At 36.6% G+C, this 19,119-nt stretch overlaps 1 protein-coding gene across 1 annotated transcript; it reads left to right on the plus strand.

Annotated features, from left to right (window-relative positions):
- Positions 1 to 461: 461 nt before the first annotated feature.
- On the plus strand, positions 462 to 18,558 carry Zswim2 (zinc finger SWIM-type containing 2). Its single transcript, XM_028763080.1, has 9 exons — positions 462 to 738; positions 1,966 to 2,042; positions 4,005 to 4,045; positions 9,777 to 9,987; positions 11,215 to 11,466; positions 14,160 to 14,244; positions 15,831 to 15,940; positions 16,638 to 16,791; positions 17,644 to 18,558. Exons 1-9 carry the CDS (start codon positions 574 to 576, stop codon positions 18,442 to 18,444), a joined length of 1,896 nt encoding a protein of 631 aa, XP_028618913.1. The 5' UTR covers positions 462 to 573; the 3' UTR covers positions 18,445 to 18,558.
- Positions 18,559 to 19,119: the final 561 nt, after the last annotated feature.

Raw genomic sequence — 19,119 nt, forward strand, 5'->3', positions numbered from 1 at the left:
ACTCCTTAAAATAGGGTGTGGATACTGATCCAATATCCAAACCCAACATGAAACTTAAGAGTTTCTCCTAGCTTCAAGACCAACACAGCAACAGGCACACACACACACACACACACACACACACACACACCTAGCTGATCTGCTAGTCCTATTTTCTCCATCTTCCCTCAGCAACTTACTAATTGTATGTTGTTGTGAGTCATTGGAAAATGTGGAATATCAACAATCACGGTGAGTTTTTTTATTATGAAAGAGAAATTCACAGAACATAACTTTATTCTCTGGCACTCGCTCTGTAACTGGGACTGAGAATGCCCTAATGTGCATATCGACAGTCTGGCCTGTGAGCAAATAAAAGCAAAAAGAATACAAAGTTTGCAGCTGTACCTGTGACCTCAGGTTTGAAAGTCTAAGCATGGACTTCGAAAATTTCTCCAGCCCCAACTAGAACAGAGCAAGTTGGGGCGCCTAGGACAGAACTACCGTTACCACAGCAACTGTGCTGCACGCTGTTGCCATAGAGACCCAAGGCGCCTCAGAAAGCTTAACGTAGAGGCGCCACAGCCGCCAGGGATGCTTCGCGGAGGCTGTAAAGCCTCGGAAAAGCGAAGACATTTAAGCGAGAGCCTCAGCTGGCAGCAAGACCAGGCACTGAACAGCAGCATCTATCTCCTACGACAGATCGGCCCCACAGGCTTTCTACTGAGGGAGGAGGAGCCAGAAAACGGGGATTTCCGAGTAACTACCGCACCGCCTATCTCCCTTGGGGATTGGGGGATGGGGATTAGGAGAAGGGCGGGAGGGGGCGGGGTAGGGGAGGTGCCCGAAGCCAACTTCCCAATTCCTGCAAACAGACAGGCCTCATAAGAGGAATTATTCTCACAAGTGCTCCCAGACTTTAAAAATGAGCACATTACAAAAGGAAATAGTGTTTGCCAGAAAATGCTCTTCCTTGATAGTTAGGAACTCGAATTGCATCCAATTCTTGTAAAATGGTGGACCTTGAGTTTTAATATTAAAAACAAATATAGGAGAGGGTTATATGAATATTTAGTTTGTGGTATGTATTCCTGGATGCCTTGTTCACCAGCCCTGTAAATCAGATGAGAACCCTACTATTTTCTAAATATTTGCTCATTAAAATCAGTTTCTCTATAATAGTTTCTATAATCATTTTCTTTTTTGCTCACTTTTAAAACGGTAACAGCTGCAAGGGTAGTTTAAATGTTGATACTTTGAAAGCGTGTGTGTGTGTGTGTGTGTGTGTGTGTGTGTGTAAGAGTTCCATTTCATTTTGTTAATAGAGAACAGATGTTTCATATTTACATGTTCTGCTCTTGTCTGTCAAAAATGAGCCACTGAACATTTCCTTCCCTGTTGCTTTAGAAATTTTAAATTTGTTGCCTCATAGTTAAGAGTACTGGATACAGTTTATCACTCTGTACTTTGTTCAAAGCTTGCTTTTTTCGGTTTGCTGATTTATTGAGTTTAACAGTTTTAGCGTATATGGTCTTGAATAAAACTAATCCTCTCTACCAAAAGTAAAATTCAAATGCAAAAGCCAATCAACCAATAAATCAATAGATAAATAATCAAAGTGAGCAAGCCATTTTGAAAAAGCCATTTAACTCTATCCTTTGGGGGAAAAAAAGTAATGATTTGGAGGGAGAGCTTTTAATTTTAGATTTAATTTCACCTAAGGATAGATGACCTTTAGAAAATGTGTTAATTCACAGCGCCAGTTGTTAACTAAGGGCATGAATAAAGGATTAGAAACCTAGTTTTAATGTTAAGAGAGAATGTTTTTCAGAAGGCCCTGTTCGGTCATATTCAATGTTCAGAGCCACTAAACGAATCAATAATTTAAATCTCTTTTAATCTAGTTATTTTATCGATTTAGTTTATCCTAACTCTTAACAGGATTTATTTATTTATTTATTTATTTATTTTACTTTTACTTTAAAGGTTTTGCTTGGAAACCCACATGAGTGCAGCTGTCCCACGTTTCTGAAGAGGGGGGAACTATGTAAGCACATATGCTGGTGAGTAACTGTTAGCAATGGTCCTCCACAAAGAAATATTCATTACTGTTGTTCATGGTTTGAATTCACCAAGAATAAAAAAGTTTGATATTGACAGAATTAAAATCTAAAATGGCCATAATTTACGAGCATGTTTCTTAGGATTGCAAGTATTCCATTTCAGTCTGGAAAATGAATAAACCAGTTGAGAAACATTTAATAATATAAAGTAGCAAAATATTAAAACATATTATGTGCACAAATGTGAAATCTAACTATCAAATCTATGCTTACTCTTGAAACATTATTGTCTTCAACAACTTCCTGTCTCTTGAAACACTGTCATGAAAATTGTGTTGTTTCCTATATGTCAGGTTTCAGACATTTTTTCATTTTCAATATAAATATTTTGAGATAAAAATGAGGACTCTAATTGAAGGATCCTTCTCAAATCTGAAACTTGGACAGTGTTAAGGAATACTGCATTGGATAATTATCTTCCACACATAGAAGACAACCTCACCATTTAGTTAGGAGGCCCTACTTAAGTTTGCTTTGCCTTCCTATACTCACATCAACAAATCAGTAAATACACCCTTTAAAAAAAAACTTAGGGGTGTGTGTGTGTGTGTGTGTGTGTGTGTGTGTTTTGCCTGCCCGTATGTACGCAATTGCATCGTGTGTTTCTGGTGCCCATGGGGATCAAAAGAAGATGTTGGATTCATTGGAACAGAAGTTACAGATGGTTCTGAACTGCCATGTGGATGTGGAGAGTTGAACCCACGTCTTCTGCAAGAACAAGTGCTTTTAACCACTGAGCCATCTCTGCAACCCCAGTAAATACATCCTTCTAATCTATAACCAGGCATAATAGCACATACCTATATCTTTTGCTTTCTTTTTGGTTGGTTGGTTAGTTTGGGGTCTTATTGTCATTGCTGTTTATGTTTTCAACTTTTTAAACAATATCCCAAACTCTGCCCTTCTCCTTGCCCCCTGACTCACAGAGGCCATCCCCCCTCTGCTTATCCTCTGAAAGGTTAGGGCCCCCCTTGGGTATCCTCCCACCCTGTCCTATCTCTGCTAGATTAGGCACATCCTCTCCCACTGAGGCCAGACAAGGCAGCCCTGTTGGGGAATCGATACCATAGTCAGGCTACAGCTTTAGGGACAGCCTCCCACTCCTGTTGCTGGGAGCCCCACATGGAGATTGAGCTGCATGCCTGCTGCATATGTGTCAGGGGCCTCCTTTCAGCTTACTTACCCGGTTTGGGACTGTTCCATTTTGGTCACTCTTTATTAAACATCTGTCAACATAGGCTACTGGTTCTACCTGAAAGAAAGATAAATATATTGGCCTTTCAAATGTATGGTGTGCCATCATAATACTTACAGTATTTCCAATATTATTTTATGACAGGACAGGGTATGGTTATTCCTTTCTGCTTTTAATATACTATAACTCATTTCATATAGTATTTTAAACATAAACTAAGTGGAAATATTATCCAAGTGTATAACATATATTAATGTAATTAATACTGAAGGACATTTACTATATATTTTTTAAAATATGTGTTTTTGTGCTCTTTAAAGTCACAGTTTTAGTGAGATTTGAAAGTTTTCTACTGAACGTTAAAATGGTAGATGTGGAAAAACAGTCACGTGACATTCACTTTTAAGGAGGCTGAAGGAAGTATTGGCAATCCCTGTATTTCTTCACTATTCCTGGAAGGATTGTGTCTTGTCTTGAGAAATAAAAGCATCCTCTCTCTAATCAATCCCTTTAGCATGACATAATTTGCCTGTCAATATTACATCAACTCACCTTAAAACATAACTATAATTAACAGAAAATTGATTAAGTTTATTTATAATATTTTCTGCATTAAATAATTCTCTTTATAGTTCACATGTTCAAACAATGTTTTAAGATTATATCCAAATAAATGCTTTAATTTTTTTTCTACTTGTGACTATTAGGGTGTTATTGAAAAAATTCAAGCTTCCAAGGAATCATGAATGTAAGTTCTGACTTTTTATTTTCTAATCCTTTACTAATTTGAAATTAATAAAACTATGAACCTTTCATTTAAACATATTCTAAACTTGAATGCCTATTTTCCCTAAAGAATCAAGTAACTATCTCTTCCCAAACTTCTTGCAGTTCAGAAAGTTCAGTTCCATCTTAAGTAAAAATACAAGTTGATATATCCCACTCAAAGTCAGATTCTTAATAAAAACATGGATGAGGATCACAGAGATGGCTCAGCAGGTAGAACTGCTTGCAGGGCAAGCCTGAAGGCCTGCGTTCAGTCCCTGAACATAGTGGGAGGAGAGACTCAACCTTTGAAATGTCTTCTGAACTCCACATGTACAATTGGCGCATGCTCACGTGAAGGAGTAGGCATACATTAATAATAAAAGTACATAAAAGCTGACCCAAATTTAAAAAAATGTTTTCTTGAAAGTTTGCACAAGATTTTAATAAAAAAAAAAAAAGCAGAGATGAAACAATGGTGTTATTTGGAAGAAAATAACTTTCCTTATTCCAAGCAAAGATTCATAGTGGTTTTATATACAAAATTTGTATGGAATAAGTAAAAATTTTCAGGTCCCAGAACTACCATGACACATACATTCAAAACTACCTTTGCTAAATCAGGCATGGTGGTACATGCCTTTAATCCCAGTGTTCAGGAGACTGAGACAGGCAGAACTCTGTGAGTTCAAGACCAGCCTGGTCTACAACGTGAGTTCCAGTACAGTCAGACCTAGATCGTGAAACCTTGTCTCAAAAAAAAAAAAACCTAGAAAAATAATTTGGCTGAAATTTTTGTGAAAAAATGTTTTTACACATTTTTTATTACTAAAATTTGGTTCTAATGACCTCATAAATAGAAGAAAACTATCTTATATTATATAGATACTGTTGTTTGTACAAAAGTAATATCTATAACTGAGGAGTTGTTTGGTATTCAACCTAAGGACTAAATTTCAAATTTTAGTAATTAATGTTCATAATATACATGAAAAGTCAAAGTGACAATCTCATTTAAATTTTTTAATTCAACACTTTTATTTAGGCAAATTCATTCCCCAACCCCAACTATTATACAAATATATCTTAATGTTATGTTAAAAAATAAATTAACATTGGTGTTTTCACATGTAGTTTCCTCTTAGTCACTTAAGTCTACACAGTCTGTCAGAAATGTCTCCTGCTTTTTACAACTCCAGCTGTTAATTTTGTACTGCTGATTCCCACTTAGCCACAGACCATCATTTCCAGTTGCTTTCTGGAAAGTTCATTTTGAAGGCCCCATGGACATTTTGAGCAGCAGATTTCCCTGATCCATGTTTTGCTCTCATATGTCAGATGTCACCTACTGTCTCAGTCACTGTCCTATTGCTGTAAAGAGATGCCATGACCAAGGGGCCTGGTTACAGCTTCAGTAACTTGGCCTATTCTCATCAAGGCAGTAAGCAGGCAGGTACTGCAGTTGAGAGCTACATCCTGATCTGAAAGCAGAGAGACACTAGCCCAGGCATGAGCTTTTTGAAACCTCAAAGCCCTCATCCAGTGACCCACGTGCTCCCACAGGGCCACACTTATTAATCCTTCTAATCTGATCAAAGAGGACTACCAGGAGACTAAGCATTCAAATATATGAGCCTAGGCTGGGCATTCGTCAAGCCATCACCCACTCTGACTTCCCATTTTATTTCCTTACTGAACCTAGAAATCATGAGATTCTTCATTTGTCTTCTCATACTCTTCCGTGTCTAGTCCTTCTCCCGACCCTGTTTATTCTCCACCCCACTTTTTCCTAAGGTTTCCTAGCTGTGGTGTTCTTACCAGTATTCCACCTCCTTACTCCTGTTCTCAACAGCTTCACTGTTTTGTGCCTCCTCAGTCACCTCTGCAAATCCTTTCTGCGTGTTGACAAGGTTGTATAGCCTCATACATATATTTTTTTCTATTTCAACATTAAGTTAAATGTTGACTTTCTCTAAAAGTCTGATATTCGTACGGATATTAATATTGTCTTTCCATATGATAGTCACAAGCTTCCATGTTTCAGTTGAAGAACAGAAATGTAAGACAAGCCATATGTGCAATTTTGTAGTTTCAGTTTTATAAGAATCAAAAAGAAACTGAGAAATAATGAAAAACCATATTTCAAGCTAATACAGCAAAATAAACTGTCCTTGTGCAATTAGAATAGAAATTAAAAACACTATTCTTTCGTCTTTGTTTTGTCTTCAAAATCTAATGTGTTTTATAATTCTCAGGATCTGTTCTCAAGTACTATATTTCAGTTGCTAACATTAGATCTGCTTGTAGTCCAGTGTATGAAAATATCACAAGGAAACCTATTACTTCATATGCTAACTTAAAAATAAATTACGAAAAGAAAATACAGACTTACATAATACCCAAGTCATCATAAACATACTCATAAAAACATTGTTAACTGCAGATGATCAGCTGTAAACATAAACAACAAAAAATCTACTTCACTTTTTTCCAGACATATTAGCTAAATCCAGGCATATGACAGTTCCTATGGCCAGTGGCTAAAATATTAGACAGCATAGCTTTAAGTGTGTGTATTAGGCACATTCTCACTTCAAAAACAGCATTTAACAATGGATCATTCTAATATTTCAAGTACTATATACTTGGTGAAGCAAAAGCCATTATTTTTCTATTAGTACAGAAAGTATTAAATTATTAAATGATTTATATTGACTGTATACATTAATTTTGAAACTTTATACTTCCTAACTGAAATAAATATTTTGAACATTGAACTCTGTTTCTCCCAAAAGTATATTTCTAATCAAACTTAAATATATCATCGAGTGGTTTCTTTTGAACTCAGTGGTGTGTAAAGTCATCTGTTAAATTATTCATTGATAAATAAAAAAGATTTAAAAAGAAACTCAAATTTTCACATAAGAATATATAGAAATTTATTTTATATGTTGCTTTTATGATTACACACACACACACTAAAAAAATGTAAAAATACATAGACCTATTTTGTTTGAATTCTGTATTCTGCTTTTCCCACACAATTTCTATCACTTTCTATTTTCAATTCTAGGTGTTTGTTGTAAATTTGCCAAATGGCCGATGTTCCACTCACTATAGCATATCAAAATCAACTTCCTATTATTCAATATTTATTTCACTTCTACTTATTATATTCTTTTGTATGACACTTTCTTATTTTAATTTTGGAGACTAGCAAGTAATTAATTTTAATAGTCATATTAAAAATTTTTGTTTGCTTGTCATACAAATTGCTCTTTTAAATACTTTCACTGATTTACCATGAGTTCAGAAGTGCATCAATATTTTGGTGTGTTTTAGGTTCATGTTTAATAGAACTTAAAGATATTGACCACATACTTAAAGTCTCTACTAGAAATAAAAATACAGAGAAACATTTTGACCTCTTAATATTATTGTAACTTTAGGATATTACAGACTAGGTCATAGAAAATATAAGTAAAAGCAGATGCAAATTGGTAGTGATTTATTCATGTGTACTAAATTAAGCAAGAGATTGTTTTCACTCTCACATGTCAAACATTCCTATGCGCAAATTCCAAATGCCTCCAAAAACATTTTAAGGATAGAAAGTCTATACTTTCACTCATTATTATTTATTTCATAGATTTGATTTAATGTCTTTGTGTTATTCTTGTTCTAATTCAAAGAACTAATTGAAAGAGGATGAAAGAAATTCCTTCAGTAGTTTACTGAGACAACTGTGTGGTGATGCAGAGATGATCAATTCAAACCAAACTCCATCCTCCACACTACAGCAACACATGCAGACGCCACAGTAACAAAAACGACAGGAGAGCCAGCAAAAGAAATTCCAAAAAACTACTGCCATTATTAGAAAAAGATTATTCGAAAAGGCTGAGACAGTGCACACAAAAAGAGAAGAAATCGCTTTAACCGTAGGAAGAAGCCACAGAGAAAGCATACAGAATGCAAGGAACACACGTTCAAAGAGCTGTCATTTCTGAAACAATTTTGAAAGAATTTTTTAGTTTTATTCCCATAAACAGCCGAAGGATAATTTATGCTCAAAGGAATACACATAGAAAATGAAGGGCTGAATGGTAGCCTTGTAAATCTCCTTAGAATCAGAAGAGAGGTTGGCTAAAATATGAGACGAACATACACACTAAATAAAACATAATAAATATGCAACTGATTTGCTTGCCTCATATTCTCAAGACCGTAAGAACAGTAACTAAGTAAAATTTTACTCTTATATAGATTGAGGTTGTTAGACAAGGCTAGCTCCCTTGCTCTTGTCTTACAGGACATTACTGTTGGTCTCATACACTGTTTTTTCCGTGTGATCTGGCGGTGCTTCTATTCCTGTTTCATTCATGTTATACCACACAGAACTGTTTCTGGGCAGCCTCTTTTGTGAAATTCTTAAATGTAATCTTTTGTGAAATTCTTAATCCTTTGTTCATTTTCTTTTTTATATTCTCCTTTTTCTTTTCTAAAGATAGCAGATGTTGCTGTTTCTCTATAACAAATAGCACTCCTCCTCCAAGTACTGGGTAATTAAAGTTTGATTTTTCTCCAACAGCCCACCTGCGCCTGCCACACCACCCCAGACAAGAAACAAAAGGTTTCTGTATTGAAACAGAAATATCATTTTTTGCAGTTCCTTCAGTGTTTAATTGGGGGATCTTTCCAAGAAAACAAGAGCTTTCACACCCCTGCCTATAATATTTAACTTAAATGTATTTAAAATACACAACATAAACAGAACTCAGGAGACTAACAACCAGAATTTAAACTGTGCTATGTTAGGGAGAGAAGGCACACAGGGGAAGGAGCCCTGGATGGGGAGAAAGAACTGCAACTTCTAAGACTAAAATGACATACAACACAGTTGTTTGTAGGAGCAACAAGAGGTGAGAAATTCATAACTCAAGAATGTGCATCCCAAGGGTACAGGCAATGGCAGTGTCTAAGACTCTCATGACAGAGATGACAAAAGCTCTCTCCTCAGGGATACAAAAATAAAACAGAAAAAAGCCACAAGTATTATCTAATAGACAGCCCCCTCTCTATTGTGCAACACTAGCCATGTGTACATATCCATATGCCCCTGTTTTCTCTATGTATTCTTCCTGTGGATTAACTCATTCAAGCTTTTGTTCATTTTCTTCATTTATATTTGTGTATGTGTTTGTGTCTCTATGGGTGTACAACCGACGTGGGGGTGTCCACTGAGGCCATGAAGAGGCTGTTGGAATCTCTGAAGCTGGAATTGCAAGGGTACTGGGAAGTGAACCTGTGTCCTCTGCAAGTTCAATACATGCTCTTAACTAATGAGCCATATCTCCCGCCCTTATTTTAAGACTGCTGTATATTGACAAAGTATTTGTTTCCGGCACATGAAAGGACCAAATGTCAGCACCATGACAATCCCAGGGTAATATTATCATACCCCTAGCCCGTGATGCAGGCTGTACTAACTTCAGTAACAAGGTGGTGGAAGGCAATTGTATTGCTTCTGTAAATTGCTCTTTTCTAGCCATTTTCCTCCAATTAGAACACAAAGAAGTGGTCACCGTGACTAGAACGTTACAACTAGTCCTGTCTTTCTCATATTTGAAAGAAAACGATAACTCAGCCTGTTACTATATTCTTGTGTTTCCTTTCTTGCCACCAAATTCTAATGCTTCAACATTTTTCATCAGCTGCTTTCCAGCTGGGTCTAACTGAAGGAGAAATAAACGACTTGCTCCGGGGGATACATCAGATCCAAACTCCACAACTTAGAGCACGTGCTGAGACTGCACACGTGGAAGAAGATGGCTACCTTAAGCAGAAGGACGTCAGTGCAGGGGATATCTGCCCTATTTGTCAAGAGGTGCTGCTGGAGAAAAAGCTCCCTGTCACCTTCTGCAGGTGACGATGCCTTTGCCTTTGTATTCTAAAGTCTTATGAAAATTCTCCATTAATATTCCTGGGAAGTTACACTGTGAGATTCCTCGATAGAAAAAAATAAAAGCCTCCTCTGAGTCTAACGTTTATTTCCTTTGTGTTCTTTTGTTTCCTAGTATGTATCTTGTGAGAACTCCTGCTCTCCTAAATATCTCTAGGCTATGTTTTAAAGGTAAAAATTGAAAGTACCAGTCCATAGTTATTCCTCCCTCTGCTTTAATTCATTAAGAATAGGAAGACTTTGGGTTTTTTTTTTATTAAGCCCTTTTTACATTTATTGATTGACTGATTAACTGATTGATTTGGTAGGTGGGTAGAGTCACATGCCTTGACACATGTGAAGGTCAGAGGGCAACTGTGGAAGTTGATTCTTCTCCTTTCACTTAGTGTGTTGCAGCGATGAGCTCACTACCCCGACCACTGCACACCTTTTCCCAGCTCTCCAGTCCTTGGTTTTTTTCTTTTTACAGGGGAAATGATGTGATGACAACAATATCTTCTGCATGTAAAGATTGTTTTACTTTACAGTTGTAAATGTTCTTTTCGATTTTTAAGAAACTCTATCTTCCAATTTAAGGTGATCAATATTTTTTACTTAGTGAGCAAACGTCATACTACTTTTCATGGCACTCAAGCTGGACTTTAGAGGGTGCCGTTTGCTGATTAAATCTCTTCTTTGTTTTTTTGTCTCCTGTGTACTTGCCACACAGATGACTCTTATTTTGCACGTTTCCATGTGGCTGTATTTATCGAATACTCAAAAGGCACAAACTACTTTCCTAAACATTATTTCTTCTCCCCAGAGACTGCTCACATGTTTACGATGTCTCATGATTTCTCAATAAAGCAAAAGAGAGAAAAGGAGGATAGGATCAACCCCCCTCTGTTGAAAGAATTAACGTCTTAACTTTCATTTGTGTTGAAGCTACACTTATTATGGTCTTATGAGTGAAAATTAATTTTATAATGTAAATCTTTCATCATTTTCTCTAAAGGGAAAATTTATATTTGAAATTCTAGAAAAGATGGTAGATTAGATTTTTGTCTGTTTGTAGTTCAGCGATATCTAGAAATCAGTTTGAAGTACATCTTATAAGGAATAAAGATTTCCCAGAGAGGCCTTTAATTTACTTAAATATTTATAACAAGTATATACAATGAGTGATAACACTTGAATTTTATTTCTGATAGATTTGGTTGCGGCAATAATGTTCATATCAAGTGCATGCGGATATTAGCTAACTATCAAGACACAGGGTCGGACAATTCCATGGTAAAATGTCCGCTGTGCAGAGAAGAGTTTGCACCATTAAAAGTTATCCTGGAGGAGTTCAAAAACTCTAACAAACTTATGACTATATCTGAGAAAGAACGACTGGACAAACACCTCGGAATTCCCTGTAATAACTGTAACCAGCTGCCAATCGAGGGGAAGTGCTACAAGTAAGTCTCCAATGCTCACAGCTCTGAGCATTAGTGCGCCCGCGCTTTAGACTGCCCCCTCTCTCCTTCATGCCCTGTGTCTGCCTTATGCAATGACAGCTTGTTTGGGATTTCATTTTATTTTCCTTGCTTTTGCAAGAGCATTGGCTTTACATTCTCACATGGGTTGGCTATGAAGCAACATCTGGAAACTCTGGCATTATTCTTATTTCTTTGTCCTAGATGAGTTTCCATGTTCAGGGTCCTATTACAAGATATCTCACATCCTATAACACTGTGGACCACGGATGAGGAGGTCATGGTCAAAGTCTCCTAATAGTCGTAGAAGGATATTGATTAGATTGGCTGAACTTTAAATCCACTTCCATCTACCCCAAATAACAAACTGTATCTCCATCTGCCTTGAGTGTTGTTTTGTTTTCATTCATATTCACCTCAGTGCTAACAAAAACAACATTATTTGTAGAGAAAACAGTTTGACTGTTTTATGTGTAACCCCAAACCTTCCTATAATTTCCACAACTATACAATTGCTATGCCTTGGTAACTATGATTTCTTGAATAAAATTTTGAGTTGTATATTAAAAAAAGTTTTGTTTCAATCGTCATTAAAATTTTCCTGAAATATATCAATATACTTTTCTATTTTCCTGAAATTAGACTATGATCAGCCAAATCGAATATTTAATTTAACTTTCTGATGGAATAGAAATTTTTTTTAACCTCAGCAGTACTTTATACCTTTGTTCTTCAATTTTAAGCCTATACTACATAGAAGAAAATTAATCATGAACATAAATCAGTATTGGAAAATGGCTAGCCAAAAAGGGCCCCACAGAGGCATCTAACTTGAAAAAGGACAGAACTTGCACAGACTTTTAGCATGAGGTGGGCTAGCTCAGTAATGTTGGTTTTAGCAGCTTGAATGATGGTCTTCAGCAGCTGTTGCATGAATAGTTTAAACATTGTTGTAAGCTGTGGATTGGAACACTTAGGGACCAAATGTCTGGTGTGAGAGAGAAGGGTGTGAAGAGGAACCATGGGGACAAACCAGAAAAATCCCTAGCACTTTGTACTTACATATTCCTCAAAGGGTTAACACCCTTTAACTGATTCTATCAAAGATGGTGGAACACAATTGCCCTGTAGTTGTTGAGGATGATCGAGTCCTCAGCTAGGGTGTTGCCTGTTTTCTGTCCTGGAGGATTGTCCTTCCGGAAACAACTAAGTTGATTCCTTCTGGACTGTACTTCCCTGCTCCATGCTCAGTCTCATCTGAGGGAAACTTCTCGTAACTTGTCGTTGGATTTGGCTAACGACTGATTACAAATCAGAATTGTATCTGTGACATTTGTAATTCCATCTCCTACTCTTCCCTTCACATACTGAACATTTCAGTCAGCCCAAAAATCAAATTCTACTAAATGTAAGCAGTAGTTTCCCCTTCGTTACTGTGTCATGACAAAACTGATTCATCTTTTTATGTTAGTTCATAAAGTTTCAGATGTATGTTAAAGTGCAGTTACTTAAAGCTTTTATCCCAGCCTACTCTGATGTATCTAGCAAACTGCAGCATTTCTGGTTCATGATCTTGATTATTAAGAATCTACACACATGCATAGAAATAATAAATAAACTAGAGCATGTATCTTCTGAAATGTCTGAGGGCGTATTTTTCTTATTTCTCAGAGAAATACCTTCTAAACACAAGAAAATTCAGATTTAAAAAAGGTTACCTGGCTAATTCTCACAAGGCTGAATTTTGCAGCAAGGAAACTAAAATCCTTTGTGAAAAATATTTACTAAATAGCATAAGCTTGAAATTCAGTTTCTGTGAAAAATTAAAATTTAAAAATTATCTTAATAGTTTTTGTTGAGACTTCATATATTTATCTTTTCCATTTTATGGGAAAGAAAAATTAATATTCTGTGGCCAAAGAATCATTCTAAGTGTAACCCTATCCTTCGTGAGATGACTGAAGAGTAAGGCAGCACGGAACAAATCATCTGTCTATGGGCTTATGGGCTTAGGTCACACGGCACTCTAGAGAAAGAAATCACTGGGGACTAAATTGATCTGAAAGCATCATGGAAAGGACATGGAGGAGACAAAGTAATAACAGTCTCCCAAGTGTACCCATGGGCTTATCACGAATCTGAATGTCAGGCTGCATGACAGCAGGAGTCAAGTTTGCCATAGGGTCTCGGTTTCTTATCAGTTGACCCTTAAATAGGATGATACCGACCTGAATAAACTCAATATAATCACAAAAGCTCTTGAAAGTGGAAGAGGAAGGGGAAAGCAGGAAGTATGGCTATGGAAGAGAGGCAAAAAGTGAACCTAAAAGATGGAACAAGGACCACAAGTGTAAGCTGCCTTTAGAATACAGGACAGCCCAGCAAACATGTTTTTCTGCAGCCTCAAAAAATGGCACAGCTGGGCCATGACTTTATCCCCTTGAGAATCACCAAACTTCCATTCTACAGAACCCTCTGATGATCAGTGGGTGCTATTTAAGCTAACAAAATGTATAGGAAACTCTACAGAAGCAATAGGAAACAAATTCACAATGTGACCAGGTTGGGCTTTGTCATGTGTGGATCATTCACTGGGATGTGAGTCAACTTTCTCACCTAAAACAATGGCAGTGATGGGGTTTTTCTCTCCTGTGTCTTGATGTGCTGTGTTCCAGGTGCACTGAGTGTGTGGAGTATCACTTGTGCCAGGAGTGCTTTGACAGCTGCTACCACCCTTCCCATGCCTTTGCAGTCCGCGAGGTAAGCGCCCACCAAAAGCTGATATGCCATTTGTCGTGCCGTAAAGACCAGCAAATCCAAGAACATGAAAAGCAGATAACACTGCAGAAGGAAGGGATTGACTTTTAATTTAGAAATTACATTTAGAATTCTTCTGTAAGTATGTACAAAGCAACTGACCTTTGTACTGGTGCTTTATAAATTCTCTCCCAATACCAAGCAGGCACTGTAACCCTCAGCCTGAATATGAGTTGTAGAGATCCGAGCCTGTGGGCAGGCTTATCATAACATTTCTGACAGCCATTATGGTTTTCTCTTAAAATTTCTCATGCCTACAAATAATACATAGAACTTTTATGGATCCTTTGAATTGTGCATTTTAAAAGTATCTCCTGAAGCCTGATGTGCTGGCACAGACCTGTGATCTCACTCAGCACTGTGGAGTCGAAGGCAGAACAGTCACGTTTTGAGTCAATCTGGGCTACTGATTAAAACCTAACAATAGATGTGTGTTCGTGTGTGTGTGTGTGCAGTGATGCTGAGTAACGTTACCTTTTTCTAACTATAAAGCTAAAACATCTATAATTATAGTTAATTTTTGTTTGTTTGTTTGTTTGTTTGAGCCAGGGTTTCTCTGTGTAGCCCTGACTGTTCTTGAACTCGCTCTATAAACCAGATTGGCTTTGAACTCAGAGATTTACCTGATTCTGCCTCCCCTCCCCTATGCTAGAATTAAAGGTGTGTGCCACCATTACTTGGCTATAATCAATATTTTTGTATTAAGAAGAACTGGGTAACCCAGCAAGATAACCCGGTGAGTAAAGGTGTTTGCTGTCAAGCCTAGACACCCAAGTTCAATCACTGGGGCATACATGGTCAACAGAGAGAATCTACTCCTCTAATTTAATGTCTGTCCTCAATGCAAGAGCCATGGCATATAAACACATGGGCTTGGGGCTGGAAGAGGGAGCAGGGGAGACAGAGATAGACAGAATCAGAGAGAACACTAAATTAAATAAGTAATAAAATTGAAGGAGGAGTGATATTGGGTGTGGTGATACATACTTTTGAGTAACTATAATCCCAGTTACTCAAAGGCTGAGAATGACTTATTCGATGCCAGTCTGGACAACATTAGGAACTTACAAAAGAGGAAGACAGAGATTTTCTCAGTGATCCGGATACTTGCCACCCTTCCAGAGGACCCATATAGCGGCGCAAAACTCTCCTGTAACTCTAGTTCCAAGGCCTGTGGGCATAAAGCATCCACATGGTACACAATATACATTAAGGCAAAACACCCAAACATATAAAATAAATAATATTTTAATTAAAAATAAATGAATGAATTCAAAGTAATAGATAAAGCTCAGTGTTCTGTTGCTTAAACCAGTGTTGAGAAAGAATGTAAAGCCATTCCTAGTAAACTCACAGCAGGACATGAGATTTGTCAGTAATTTATCATTTTAGTGTGGTAAAGTAGATATTCTTATAATGAGTATTTTACAATATGATATTGTTAACATGAAGCCTTGATTAATTTAATCAGAAAACAGTTTTTATTAATTTGCAAAGTAACATCTACTCTTTTTCCCCGCCTATTTCAGAAAAGAAACCAAAGATGGCGATCAGTAGAAAAAAGATCGGAAGTTGTAAAATATTTAGACACTAAAAATGAAGGAGAAGCAAATATGCCATGTTTTCAAGAAAAGCAAGGGTAAGAGTCCATTCACATTTTTCCCATCTTTAAAACACTGGGATGTTATTGTGGGAATGACATTGGGTAATTATGGATATGTATCTGTAAAGTAATGAGAGGCATTAACTTTTTTGTTGATGATGTGAATAAGGTCCCTTAACTCTGCTTTTGTTCTTAAACACCATCTTGTCTGTCTTACCAGTTTCTAATGGCACTGAGTACCAGTTAGTTCAGTCTATCATCTTTATGTTAACCGTACTTTTAACATTGCACTGTTAGTCTCACAATATTGGGGTAAGCATGGACTACTCTCACAGACTGTCCTCTTCCAATTGACATCACTGTCCTTGAGTATTTGAGCTTACTGTTATGCACATCATCTGTTGACATGTAAACTGGTTTTTATTTTTTAAACATATGTCTAACTATTTGCTCAAATTGAAATATTCCAGCTTATGACCCTCAAAATGTTGTCTTTTTACTGACTTTTGTATAAACAAAAATCTCATCAATATTTCTACTTAATGTGGCTAAATTAAACTGTGTTCTTTTTGATGTCGGCTCTACCGGGTTCAGGATCTATACACCAAGCATAGATCTCTAACTCAAGAAAACCTTGGGTTCTATTGTATTACTTATGTGGCAAATTTGTGCTCTGAATTGCTTTCTGATCTGTAACATGGGCATTCAGGTCTCTCTGTCTGTCTTTACTCAGTCAGTTTTACACACCGAAGCATGTTGTAAAGTCTCTGCCTCTCCTGCTGATTACAAAGAACAGCAAGCTGCTTGCCCCAGGGTACCAGTGTCGACTTTGTCTGAAGTCATTTTGTCTTGGTCAATATACAAGACTGCTACCATGTACACACAAGGTAAACGCCACATCCCTTTCTCTTTACTTTTACTAAAAGGCAATTTAGTAATAAATTCAGGAATAAAGAGGCAGTTGAAGTTCTCCCTTTTATTTTTCGGTTGTACTCTGTACAGAGATGCTCACTGGCACAGCACAGGTAGACAAGTTCCTGCAGAGGAGGCAGCTTGCCCTCATGACAAATTTGCATTTAGTAGGACTTGCTTCTTTATGCAGTCTAGCTAGGCTATAAATGGCACTTTAACTGATTTCTTTTATGTACTTATGTTACTTGTGACATACAAAAGCCTATAGAGTCTTCACATTGTGCCATGTGTTTTTACAGTTCTCTAGATAAAAATAGAAATGCCATAATTGAAAATTATTCATAACTCACTATAATCAAAGTCCAATGTCACTTGACAGCCAAAGTTAATAATCATATTTTCCCAAAATAGCATTGTTTAAATAAGCATGTAGAGCTTTAAACTTAAGTTTAAGCCTGATAGCACTTCTTTGTAAGCAAAAATGTGTGTTAGGATTGCTAGAGTCATTTTCAACTCTAGTTGGTTATGAATTTTTAATTTTTTTATTATCTCCATTAGAAGTTATTAGCATGAAAATAATACCTTGAATGGTGAGTTTCTAACAAAGCAAGGAAGGTGATCTACAGAAAGAGCCTTACCTTTTACAGTGTAAAACGGAAATCAGTCAGTACAGGCATTGTATTTATAAATGAATGTGTTCAAATATTTTCATAAAACTTGAGAAGTTGGCATTATCTTCATCTTTGTTCAATAGTTTCAATATACAACTAGGCTGGAAATTTTTATATGAGTAGCATCTGATGAACTTATAGCATTTTTGTTTCAAGTTTCACAGGAAATGCATTGACAATTGGTTATTCCACAAATGCAATTCATGCCCTATTGACAGACAAGTCATATATAACCCTCTGATCTGGAAGGGCACAGCCGTGGATGGACAAACACATCAGCTGACTTCAAACAAAGACATCGCCCGTCTGTCAAAGCAGCAAGAGCCAAAACTTTTTATTCCTGGTGTTGGTTTGGTTTTAAAACAAAATAGAACTGGAATTTTACCTAGCATTCCCCAGTATAATTCAAAAGTATTGACTACATTTCAAACTCCATCAGACAACTATCAGAATATAACAATGGACGACCTATGCTCAGTCAAATTAGATAATTCAGATTCCAGAAAATTAGTTTTTGGATATAAAATTAGCAAAAAGTTCCCCACGTATCTGCAAGATCCAGACACTGGGCAAATACCATCTCAAACATTTCTTCCCTCCCTTCCTCATAAGAATATTATTTGTCTCACTGGAAGGGAAAGCCCACGTATCTGTGAAAAAGATTATACCGGTCAGAGTCAAAAGACAAGCAGAGGTCACGAACATATAAACCATAACACGAGGAGATCTCTCAGTACTACATTAAGACAACACAAGAGAGCAAGTACATTATCTACAGAAGATTTAAATCTTACTATCAACTGGGGTACAACCAAACTTAATTTGCCTAAAAAGCAAAATAATTCCACAGGGAAAGTTAGACAAAAATATGGTCGTCCACCCAGACGACCTGCATATCCCCCTTTACAAACACAAAGTGCTGCTCTGTCTTTAATAATGGAAGGAATTCAACTATGAAAAAAGCATTTTTATTACACCAGAAAAAAATTAACATTTGATACACAAAATACTTTATTTGTAGCACATAAGAATCCATGTACACCCTTGACAAATATATATAAAATACTCTATTGTCATTTTTGCCTACTTGTCTGTGAATAACTTACTGTGCTTGCAGAAGTCATCCTGCATCATGGGAGACTAAGCAATATGTGTTTAAATGAGAATATTCAAGATGTTACATATTCTGAATAATGAATAGAGCGTTCACATCTTACTTTAGGCTGACTAATTTTTTCACTAAAGAAATAGATTTTCCCATTTTGAGTCACTGCTCTAAAACGGCTAGAGAATAACATCGCATTCAGGATTACTTCTGGGGAACTACATAGATTTCTCACTTTTTTTTCACACTAACAATCAGTGAAAACCTATACAAAAATCCTAATGGTAATCCTTTTGTTATGATTTCCTTCAGGCAGTTTTATTACACGTGAAATGAAACATAATGCAATAAACCATGACACCCACTGGCAGTGGGTTAGCCATTTTACTTTTTAAGAAATATGTATATTATGATTACTTTTCTAAACCAGAGCTATTTTAAAATAACCATTGCTTCAAGAATTCATCTAAAAAAGAATGACATTTAGATGCTTATTCTATTTTTATATCTAATGGCTTGGCAGGTTT

The sequence above is a fragment of the Grammomys surdaster genome, unplaced genomic scaffold (assembly GCF_004785775.1).
Source record: "Grammomys surdaster isolate TR1022 unplaced genomic scaffold, NIH_TR_1.0 136, whole genome shotgun sequence".
Classification (NCBI taxonomy): Eukaryota; Metazoa; Chordata; class Mammalia; order Rodentia; family Muridae; genus Grammomys; species Grammomys surdaster.

Bases quoted from the DNA above. Each gene is read 5' to 3' on its own strand.
- Zswim2 (XM_028763080.1), top strand. From the start codon at position 574: ATGCTTCGCGGAGGCTGTAAAGCCTCGGAAAAGCGAAGACATTTAAGC. The intron at 739-1,965 runs GTAACTACCGCA...TTTACTTTAAAG, and splicing joins CAGAAAACGGGGATTTCCGA to GTTTTGCTTGGAAACCCACA. The intron at 9,988-11,214 runs GTGACGATGCCT...TATTTCTGATAG, and splicing joins CTCCCTGTCACCTTCTGCAG to ATTTGGTTGCGGCAATAATG.